This window comes from Myotis brandtii, unplaced genomic scaffold (assembly GCF_000412655.1).
Source record: "Myotis brandtii unplaced genomic scaffold, ASM41265v1 scaffold244, whole genome shotgun sequence".
NCBI lineage: Eukaryota > Metazoa > Chordata > Mammalia > Chiroptera > Vespertilionidae > Myotis > Myotis brandtii.
The window spans coordinates 549,086-560,478 of record NW_005359225.1 but is presented as its reverse complement, the minus strand read 5'-3'; the positions used below and the strand labels follow the sequence as shown (position 1 = coordinate 560,478).

Here is an 11,393-nt window from a genome sequence, read left to right as displayed (position 1 = left end):
TCAAGGGCATGTATCTTGGTTGCAGGCACATACCCAGTAGGGAGTGTGCAGAAGGCAGCTGATTGATGTTTCTCTCTCATTGATGTTTCTAACTTTCTATCCCTCTCCCTTCCTCTCTGTAAAAAAAATCAATAAAATATATTTTTTAAAAAAGACCTAAGGTAAAAACCCACAGGACCACCCTGGCTGGTATGCCTCAGTGGTTGGAGTGTTGGGCCACAGACCAAAGGGTCTCAGGTTTGATTCCCAGTTAAGGGCATGTATCTGGATTGCAGGTTCAATCCATGTCCCCAGTAGGGGCGCATGTAGGAGGGGACCAATCAATATGCTTCTCTCCTCCTCCTCTCCTTCCCCTCTCCTCCCCCATACCAGAATCGAACCTGGGACCCTTCAGTCCACAGGCCAACACTCTATCCACTGAGCCAAACCAGTCAGGGCTCTTTAGAAGGAAGATAAAACAACCTCAAAAAGAATGATGTATATAACGGATTAATTTCCAGAGCATTCACAGACGCCATTTATGTTGCAAGTCTTCCTTCCTGAATTGTTTTCAATTTTCAATTGAGGGGATATTTTAAAGCAAATAGATGAACCTGGTGAAAAGGAGAAAGAGAGTGAGGAGGGAGTGTGGGAAAGAGAGGCTTTGTAATGACTTCCATGTGAGGACAGCCTGGAACCCCTTTCTCCAACCTCAATTCCGTCCATCCTATCTTTCACTTTATGGTTGGAACACATCATAATTCCCCAACTTGTACACCATTTCAAACCTCTGGGGTCTTACTTGGACTGCTCTGTGTCCATGTAGAGTTCTTTTTCCCTCCTTTTGGTACGGATTCAAAACCCTCTGCCTTTCTCCTATCCTTCCTCTAGGGAAAAAGAAGAGAGGAGAAGAGCCCTGACAGGTTTGGCTCAGTGGATAGAGCGTCGGCCTGCGGACTGAAGGGTACCAGGTTCGATTCTGGTCATAGGACGGAGAGGAGGAGAAGGGAGAGGAGGAGAAGGGAGAGGAGGAGAAAGGAGAAAAGGAGGAGAAGGGAGAGGAGAAGGTTGTTCCTACAACCAAGATGGCAGATCTGTCTTCTCCTAGGTCAGTGGTCGGCAAACTGTGGCTCGGGAGCCACATGCGGCTCTTTGGCCCCTTGAGTGTGGCTCTTCCACAAAATACCACGTGTGGGCGCGCACGTACAGTGTGATTGAAACTTCGTGGCCCATGTGCAGAAGTCGGTTTTCGGCCTGGGCGAGTCTATTTTGAAGAAGTGGCGTTAGAAACAGCAAAGTGACGTTAGCCTTTTTTTAACAATGCTACTGTAACAGAATTAAATTTTTCTCCCTTTAATATTGACATTGGCAACTTTGAAATGCAATTGCTGGACTTACAAAGAACTGTGAACTTGCTGTCCAGTGGTGTCTAAAACCATTACTGCATCTTGGTCAAACATATTCTGTAAGCAAAAGTATTGATCTCTGATATTCTGATTGGGCAAAAGTAGCAGCCCAGACTTTATAATTTTTTAGGACATTGGACTCTGCAGAAAGTCCACTGAAGTAGTTCTTTTCCTTTTATAGCTGAGGAAACTGAGGCTCAGATAGGTGACAGGACTGCCTGCCTGACCCCAGGCTCTCACGTTGTCATTACTTGATATTTCTGTCCTTATGTATCCGTCAGCCCCTGCTGGGGTGTCTCCTCTTCAACCCCCCCTGGACCAGGTGAGAGCCTCCTCACTACTCGAGGTGTGGGCCAGGGGCCAGAGTCATCAGCATCACTAGGAACTTGTGAGCAATGCAGAGGCTTGACTTTATCTCAGACCCGCCGAATCAGAACCTGTGTGTTAGCAAGATCTCAGCTGACGTTTTGTGTGTATTACGGTTTGAGAGGCATGAGGTTAGAAAGAGTGTCTGGGCCTTGACCTGCCGAGCCCATCCTGCCTCCCTGGAAGGACAGACTGAGCTGAAGTGAGAGGAGGTACAACCAGAAACCACATCTCACACCCAGGGTGAGCCTGCAGGTCCCCACCTCTATTCCAGTGGCGGTTCATGTGCCCGCACAGCCCACCCTGGACAAGGCTCCTGGAGAAGCTGGTTGGACAGACCTCTGCTTCTGGGTGTTTGTCTAGACCCGTGGTCGGCAAACTGCGGCTCGTGAGCCACATGCGGCTCTTTGGCCCCTTTAGTGTGGCTCTTCCTAAGCCTTAGGAGTACCCTAATTAAGTTAATAACAATGTACCTACCTATATAGTTTAAGTTTAAAAAATTTGGCTCTCAAAAGAAATTTCAATCGTTGTACTGTTGATATTTGGCTCTGTTGACTAATGAGTTTGCCGACCACTGTCCTAGGTCAATGACAAACATACAAATAATTAATTTTAAAAAATCAATCACAGCACTCTTTCCCACTATGTACAGACAAGGCCTCAGCCTTTGTCAATACAACATTATATACTATTCACTAGATAAAAGCTATTTATCATCTACATAACCCATGCCTAACGATGAGAAATACCTAGATATTAACTTGAGCTATCCACATTCCCTCTCATCACATTCTCATCTTAATATGGTATCTAATCAGGGCTAGTGACTCAGAGGAGGTGGGAACAAGGGTAGGGTGAAGAGAAGCACAGTTTGTGGCTAAGATATCCAGCATAGCTAGCCAGCCACATATAGCAAGCCTAGGACGGAGATCTTGATAGCAACAAAATTCTGTCTTTGTGCTCAACCAATCATATAGCAGAGGAAGGTTCAGAAAGCTACAAAGTGCTTACGTAATTTCTCCAAGATCTCTTCATCAGACATTTTAGGCTTCTTCTTCTGCTTCTCAGTATTCCGGGTCAGAGCATCTGGAGGAGTGGTATTACTCTCCGTAGGTGAAATGGGAGATGTAGCCACATCCCGAGTTGGAGTAACAGGAAGTGGTTCAATCACAGACCGTGTGTAGACCTGCATTGTTGGTATAAGAATTTGACAAGGCCAGCCTCTGTTAGCATAGGGAAGCTCAAGAGCCTCTCTTAAATGTGCCTTAGAACATCCACAGAAAAACAAATCCCAACAAACTCATTCATTCTCCCAGGTCAAAATCTATGACCCTCCTCCTCTGTGCCAGGCCTATCCTCTGTGGTTGGAATGGCCTTCCTTGCTCTCAGTATACACGGCAAGGGTTAGTGAGAGTCTGAACAATGACGATATTCAATACAGGTTAGACAACTCTCAACAGAAATGATTTAAAGGAAATTCTATCATTGGATGGGAATCCCCTTCATCTCAAAATTCTATTCTTCCCCAAGCTGAAATGAATATCTTGTATTTGCACAGCACTTTGCACTAATACAACATTATCTCTTTTGAGCTGCTCCCTCTTTAAATCCTGAACCCTTGCAGAGGAGGAACTACAATTGTTCTTGTTGAAGAAGCAGTAGGATGTAGTCATTTAGACCACAGACTCAAGAATCTGACTGCCTGGGCTTAAATCCCAACTCTTATTTTTACCATTTTTATGACCTTGGGCAGGTTACTTAGCTTCTCTGTGCTTCCGTTTCCTCATTTATAAAATGGTGATACTAATGATACCTATTTTATAGGGTTGTTGTAGGAATAAATGAATTAACATAGTTCTATAACCATCCCCACCACCCACCATGAACTCTTTTCATCTTGCAGAAATAAGATTCTGTACCCATGAGAGTGGCAGCCACCACTCCACTTTCCAGAATTTCCCAACTCTGGGTGCCTCATTCATCCACCAATGGACACCTAAGTTATTTCTACCTTTTGGCTATTGTGAATAAGCCAAGTTAGTTTTAAATGCAAGTGTAAAATTATTAAAATCATACCCAACAGATACTGAGCTTTTAAAATTTTGCTAATTCTATTATATTTCCTATTCATTTACTTAACAAACATTTACTGAGAATCTTTGCCTGGCTGTACAAAATGCTGCCCCATCCTCCTGTGAATTGAATCTTGTGAAAAAGTTATAACTACAAGGCAGAAAGGGATAAATGTCATTTAAAAGTGAGCAAACTATATACTACTGAGGTTTAGATAACTTATACTCCCTTTCCCAGAAGATCATTTTAGGCATTTATCAGATTTTTTTCATAAAAATATCACAACTATCTTTTGGCTAGTCTACAAGCTCTCTGAAGACAGTGAATGTGTCATCCATCCCTGAGTTCCTGTATCGAAGCAGTTCCTCACAAAAAGCATGCATTTAGATGCATGTTTCATGAACCAGTGAATCAATAAGCGGGGTTCTTCAGCTGGATCTTGAAGGACAGACAGGACTTGAATAGGTGCAAATGGGAAAGAACTTAAGTGAAGACATTGAGATCAGAGACTAGAGCTTCTTTCCTGACTTCTAGCATAATGATTTCTTCATTTTCTATCTCTACCTATAGACAAAGGATATCCCTGGCACCTCAGGCCTGCACTTCCACGCCCTGTCATTTTTTATTTTCCAAATAGTGGGGGGGGGGGGCACACACATCAATGATGAGATGCATTGATTGGCTGCCTCCTGCATGCCCCACACTGGGGATCGAGCCTGCAACCAGGGCATATGCCCTGACTGGTTCATGGGTCGATTCTCAACCACTGGGCCACACTGGCTGGGCATGCCTTGTCCTTCTTGTTTGGTTCTCCTGATATGGCTCATTGAGGGTACAAACCCTGCCTTTTCCTTCTCTAATAGTCTCTTTCTCTGGCTCCCAGCACAGACCTGCATACACAAAAAGGCCACTGTGTTATGGTGGAAAGCAGCCTGGATTTAGCATAAATTACCTGCTTTCAATCCTGGCTCTTTTGGTTACTAAGAGACTTTAGGTAGATCAATTTACCTTTCCAAATCTCAGCTTCTTTTTCTATAAATTGGGACTTACCAGTGCCTTTATAGAAACGATTGCTATGAGGACCTACAGAAAGGGTGACTCCACAGATTATAAATCCTTATCCTAAAAGGCCATCTGATCCCCTTGAATTTCCTCCACAGCATCTCCCACAGTCAGCCAACCAACTTCTGCTTAAACACCTCCCTGAATGCTTAACCCAAAGGCAGCCTTTTTTGTATTATCACAGAGTTTAAGCCCTAGATTGTTCTTTCATTACAAAGCTCTTGTCATAAAAAAAAGTCCAAGATGATTAATATCTATATCTATATATCTATATATAGATATATAGATATAGATATATAGATATAGATATATATATACTAGCAGAGTATCGTCTGATAACAGGTCAGTGCTCACTGAAGCTAAATTAAGTAAAAGGCATGAACCCCTGTTGTCAAAGAGAGGGCAGAAGGACTGTGGCTATTCTCAGATGGAAGAACCTCCTAGGAAGTTAAATAAAAATCACTGCCAATATCAGGCATCCGGATATCCAGCATATTAATAGCACTAACGTATTTATCAACTCTCTTGGGTCTTTCAGTATCATCAATGATGTTCTAAGAGGCTGAATGCTGCACATTTAACAGAGAAGAAAAGATCTGCAGCCGGCTAATTTGTTGCTTCCCAGGAGACGGGAATAATTTATGTTAGTCCTGCACTAAGCAACATTAATTCTGCATATCTTCCTGTCTGTGGAGAACAGACTAAGTTAACGAGGGCTGGGTTGGTATATACACCAGTTATTTAGGACACTTTGGGGCTATCTGCAAACCCATGATAAATATATATACAACTTATTGTCTTTAATCATAAAGAAAGTACCTTTCAATCAAATTGGTTCAGTGATCTCACCAACTCCTAAATCTAAGGACCACTACCCGAGTATAAAACCTCTAAGCCCCGAGCATCAGCCCCCCACCCCCTCCAAACTTTAATAACAAAGACTCACAGATTTTGTGTGCTCTGGGCGTGGAGCAATCACTGGAGGTGGGGTAGCATCATCATCATCGTCTTCATCTTCTGAGACTGGTGGCACGGCGGGGGTCTCAGACACAGTCTTCACATTCTGGACAGCGGAGAAAAAGCCAGACTCATCAGGTCCAGCTTTAAGATACCAGGGTCGAAATCTCCCCACCCCTCACCAAAGAAACCTCGTCCTGACACCCCTTCTGAAACCCACAGCAGCCTCCCAGCTCTTCACCGTTGTGCAGCCAGTCAGGAACTCAGTCGGCTTCCCTCTCTTCCAGTTACCACTATCCACTCCGTCCCTTCCTCCCATCCAAAGCCAACTGGGGATTGGGAAGCCAGGTTACACTTCTCCTACCTGCCTTCCCCAATCCAGACCCCGAAGACAAGCATGTAGCTCCTTCTTAGTCTATACATTTTACTCTCCACACTGAACGGGTAATAAAATACGAAATGTAGAGAAGGGATGAGAAGTTGGGAATTCTACAAAGTTTATCATCATATTCCTTACTCCTTTCTGATATGGTTAATGGAAATCCAGGCAGGCGCTTGCCGCTCCTTTTCCTTTCTTTACCAAAACCTATCGCACACCCATTATGTCCACAGGTGCCCTCGCCTCAGCCTGCAGATACAGAACCTCAGGAGCCCCTTGTCTCAAGAGAACAGAGTTTTCTCCCCAAGACTGGCTACTATCCATCTCACTGGTCCTGGAATGAACCTTACCAGCATGACTGCTTGGATCTGCTATAATCTCAGCAACATGATTTTCACATGCAAACTGTAACAAAGCTGGGCCAAGAACAGCATGTTTGGGGGCAGGTCCAGGCAAAAATATCATACCATTGCTGTTTATACCACAGATATGAGACAAAATAGCTCCAAAACCTGAGGTGTTTGATGGAGATTAGATGATCACAGCATAGGACCAAAGAGGCAATAGAGATATTTTAATACATATAGACATAATTCAACAGTGTCCGATATTTTCAGGGCACCGACTCTGTGCTAAGATACTGTGATGGATACTGTTGACATAAAGATACAAAGATGAAAAGGGTGATCTATGTCCTGAAGCAGCTCATCATCGAATACAGGAGACAGAGGGTGAGTTTCCCTTTTGCTTGCCATTTGGGGCCTCTAGAGAGAGGACAGTAGGGGGTCAGAATGACAGGGGACAGGTGGAAAAACTTACCTAGAGGAATAGTAGACTAGAGGTACTGTTACTGTGTGGCAGGCTGGCCTTTACCACACGTGACATACTAAGGTAAGAAAAACTAGTTATCTCATATTTTCAACAGGACCTCTGGTACTGGGCATGACTTAAAAGCTTTCAGTGCTGGGCACATGTAAGCAACCAGCTTTGATCACCATAAGCAATGAATTTATCCTTTCAGTCTCAAGTTTTATCACTTGAGGAATGTGGTGAAAAGTAGTAGTATAATTATAATAAGTCACTTTCAGTCCTACAATCCAATAGAAGTTCTTTCCCTGTCAAAGTGTATGTGTGTGTATATATATTTCTTAGAGAGATTAGAAGAAAGGGAGGAAGGGGGAGAAAGAGAGAAAAAGAGAGAAACATCAATTGGCTGCCTCCCGCTTGAGCCTCAACACAGGGCCGGTAATTGGATCAGACCTGCAACCCAGATATGCACCTTTGAGCGGGAATCAAACCTGAGACCCTTCAGTCCACAGGCTGACTCTCTAACCACTAAGCAACACCACCAGGGCTCAAAACATATATTTTGATATTTTTCTATTCTAATTTCTTTTTTAAAAATATATTTTATTGATATTGTACAGAGAGGAAGGGAGAGGGACAGAGAGGTAGAAACATAGATGAGACATGAATCAGCTGCCTCCTGCACACCCCCTACTGGGGATGAGCCCGAAACCCAGGTACATGCCCTTGACCAGAATCAAACCTGGGACCCTTTAGTCCGCAGGCTGATGCTCTATCCACTGAGCCAAACCGGTTAGGGCTATTCTAGTTTCTTTTCTCCCCACTATTCCTCTCAACAAACTTTAACCAGAAATCCAAAATGGGAATTAAGTTGGCTGCCTCTTCACATCAGGTTGTTGCCTTGGGGCACCCTGATGTACACTATAAACACTAGGTTTGTTTGCTCTAAAACTCTGTAGAGAAGGAGATTTCATCATCTTCCTTAGCAACACATTCTGTTTTCCCAGGTGAAAGCTTTGGGTGGTAGTATTAACAACTATCAGAATCAGAGCTATAGGTTTTTGTCCCAAATTTTTATTTCTTATCCCTGTGTCCCTGGGCAAGGCTGTCCTACTCTAAGCCACACGTTTCTCATCTCTAAAATGGGGATAATGACAGCAGCTCTCTGCCTACCTAGTTGGATGTGCATTTTAGTCTAAACTAACAACATCTTGGAGGATAAAAAAGAATTCTTAGAAAGTAAAATTCTTAGAGGGGCCCTAGGAGAATAAAATGAAGTAAGGTGGGTATAAGAACTCTTTGTAAACAGTAAGGAGCTAGGAAGATATAAGGAATCAATTAAATTATCATTCTGGCCAATGACCACAAACCTCTGTTTTTTAAAAAGCCAGTGAAGAACACAATAAAGTCCCTGGTCTGTGCCTTACATTTTAGAAGAGGAAACAGTCAAAATTAACCATTTCAAGTAGTAGTAACAAAATAATCTATGAGAGTTTAAACTCCACTCTAGATGTTTTGGTTCTATGTGGTTAATCTTTCCCTATAATCTATATATATAAAAGCCTAATATGCTATGTGTCCGACCGTTTGACCAGTCACTATGATGTGCACTGACCACCAGGGGGCAGACGCTCCGATCAGTAGGTTAGCTTGCTGCTGGGGTCCAGCTGATCGGGACTGGGTGAGATGGGCTGGACATGCCCTGGAGCCAACCTCCTGTGGGCTCTCCCCAGTCTCTAAAATATTTCTTCTTATTAATTTCCTTTCAATGTGCACAAATCCATGTACTAGGCCTCTAGTTAAATAAATAAAAGGCCTCATACAACATATAGTCTTTTGTATTTAGCTTCTTTTAGTTAGCATAAAGTTTACAAGGTTCATCCAAATTGTGGCATTATCAGTACTACATTCCTTTTTGTCTAAATAATAGTCCATTGTATTAATATAATACTTTTTAAAAAATCCATTCATCAATTGATGGGCATTTGGGTTGTTTCCCTTTGGGGCTATTATGAATAATGCTCATATGAACATCCACGCACCCATTTTTGTGTGAATGTATGTTTTTATTTCTATTGGATATATACTGAGGAGTGGAACTTCGAGGTCAGATGGTAACTCTATGCTTATCCTTTTGAGGAACTGCCAGACTTTTCCACAGAGGCTGCCCCATTGTACACTCCCACCAGCAATTATGAGGGTTCCAATTTCTTCCTTTGAAATTCTAATGCCTCCGTTCTCTGAATCTTCTTGAATCTCCTTGCCTAAACCCCCTGTGTCCTTTATTCTCGATTTTCCATCTTTTTTATAGTTTATATCATTAATTCGCTCTTAGATGTATTTGGCTTTTAATCCCTGTGAATTTATTTAATAATATTTTTTAATTTCTAAGAATTCTTTTTTATCCTCTAAGATGTTGTTAGTTTAGACTAAAATACACATCAAACTATACCAATCTCCTATTTAAAATATTCTTTAGCTCCAGCCCTAAGTCCAAGTTCTTTGGTCTAAATGATGGATCCTCAACTTGGCTTTTGCTCATGCCACCTCCGATAAGAAAGCACTGTCCTTCCAGGTAGCTCAGTCGGTAAGAGTGCTGTCTCGATATGCCACTGTTGCCAGTTAGATCCATGGTCAGGGCACATATAAGAAGCAACCAATGAATGCACAAATAAGTAGAACAACAAATCGATGTCTCTCTCACAATAAGTAAATAAAAAGTTTTTTTAAAAGCATTGCTCTTTTCTCTGCCTGGTATCATTACCTGTGTTTACCTGACACTATATTATAAATCCTTGTTTATGTGTCCTGTTTCCTCACGAATTTGTGAGATCAAGAGCAAAAACCTTACCAGTCTTTGACTCCCCAATCTATCACACAGTAGGTGTTCATTTCATAAATGAGAATTCAGCAATTACAAGGCATACCATCTGAGATCTCAGACCAATGCCACAAATAAAATTTTAGAGCCAGAAGCCCTTAATAATCATGTCTATTAAATGAACAAATCATTCAGTCCCAAGAACTCTGTTCACACTTCTCTGTACTACTAGGCAGAATAAATCAATCCATTAAATATGACCCCCAATGTACATTATTTATACCTCTCTTGCAGCCTTTCTCCCTCTAGTCTGCTGTTAATTTTTCCCTCAAGGACTGAGATAGTGCATATTCATTTTTGTATCACGAACACCTTGGCACAAAGGAGGTGCTAAGTAAATATTTATTTTATGAAGGAATAAATGAATAATCAGGGGAACTGAATTTTGCATTGGTTTCCACTATTAGCTCATTCAAGGGTAGGGAGCAAGTCATTTAATTTCTCTGAGTCTCAATTTCTTAACTTCTGTTATGGGGATAACAATCCTGTCCAATTATTTCACAAATCAAATGAAATCACCTGTATGAAACCAATATGGGAAATAATGACATGCTACCACAATAGAAACCATATCCCTCAGGTAAAACTAGCAAGGATATCGTGTACTGAGCCACAGGGACAAATGTTCTGAATCGGGAGAGAAAATGTCCTTGACGGCCTGAGTGCCTTTAATTGTAGCTACTAAACCAGTACAGGTTTTTAGCAAGCAGGTGTTTCCTCTCTGCCATATGGCCTGAGCCCCAGGGCCCCTCCTCCTCCTCACTAATGAACAACCCGGCAATGGCCTTACTGAAGTCTCCTTTATAAGACCTCTCTGCCATCTTCTTTCTCAGTTCCCTGCCTCGGTGAGAAAAGAACCCTGGAATAGCACTCAGAAGACCCTCGTTCTAATCTGGTTCTGCCATAATAGCTAATTATGAGTCTCCAGGAAACTGTTTTTCTACCTGTGAAACGGGAATAAAAATACTTTTTTCACAAGGTAATTGTGAGGTCTAATTATTAGCACAGTGCCTGGCACATATCAGCCACTCAATATATGAGAGCTGCCACTCCTCCCATAAAAACATAAAGATATATGAACCACAAAGCACCGCTCAGCTTTCTCCAATAATTCACTATTCAACAGTGGTAAGAACCTCCCAAAGATCTTAACATTTGCAAATGCTTCCCCATCTTTTAATTATATATCTTCCATTTGATGAAAGAGTGAATAGGGGAAAGCAACGCAGACTGGGAATCTGATACCTATTGCCATCAACCCTTCTCAAGTTCAGTTTTATCAACTATAAAGCAAAAATAATAACTGACCTCATCAACGCCCGTGAGGATTAAAAGAAATAGTAAATGAGAAAGGACTGAGTGTGCTATTAGGCATTGGACAGGTGAACATTTTTTATAAATGATGACAGTATAAATGACTCAGGGTAAACCAATCCACACTCCTGGAAACATGGTTCAAACTATTTTAACGATGACTCGACAC

General features: G+C 42.1%; 1 protein-coding gene across 1 annotated transcript in view; it reads right to left on the bottom strand.

Annotated features, from left to right (window-relative positions):
* PAK1 (p21 protein (Cdc42/Rac)-activated kinase 1) overlaps positions 1-11,393 on the bottom strand; it is a 51,194-nt gene that overhangs the window by 26,190 nt on the left and 13,611 nt on the right. The window contains exons 5-6 of the mRNA XM_014540361.1: positions 5,833-5,949; positions 2,763-2,937 (exon numbers count right to left, since the gene is read on the bottom strand). Coding sequence (XP_014395847.1) covers positions 2,763-2,937; positions 5,833-5,949 — 292 coding nt within the window. The remainder of the gene's footprint in view (positions 1-2,762; positions 2,938-5,832; positions 5,950-11,393) is intronic.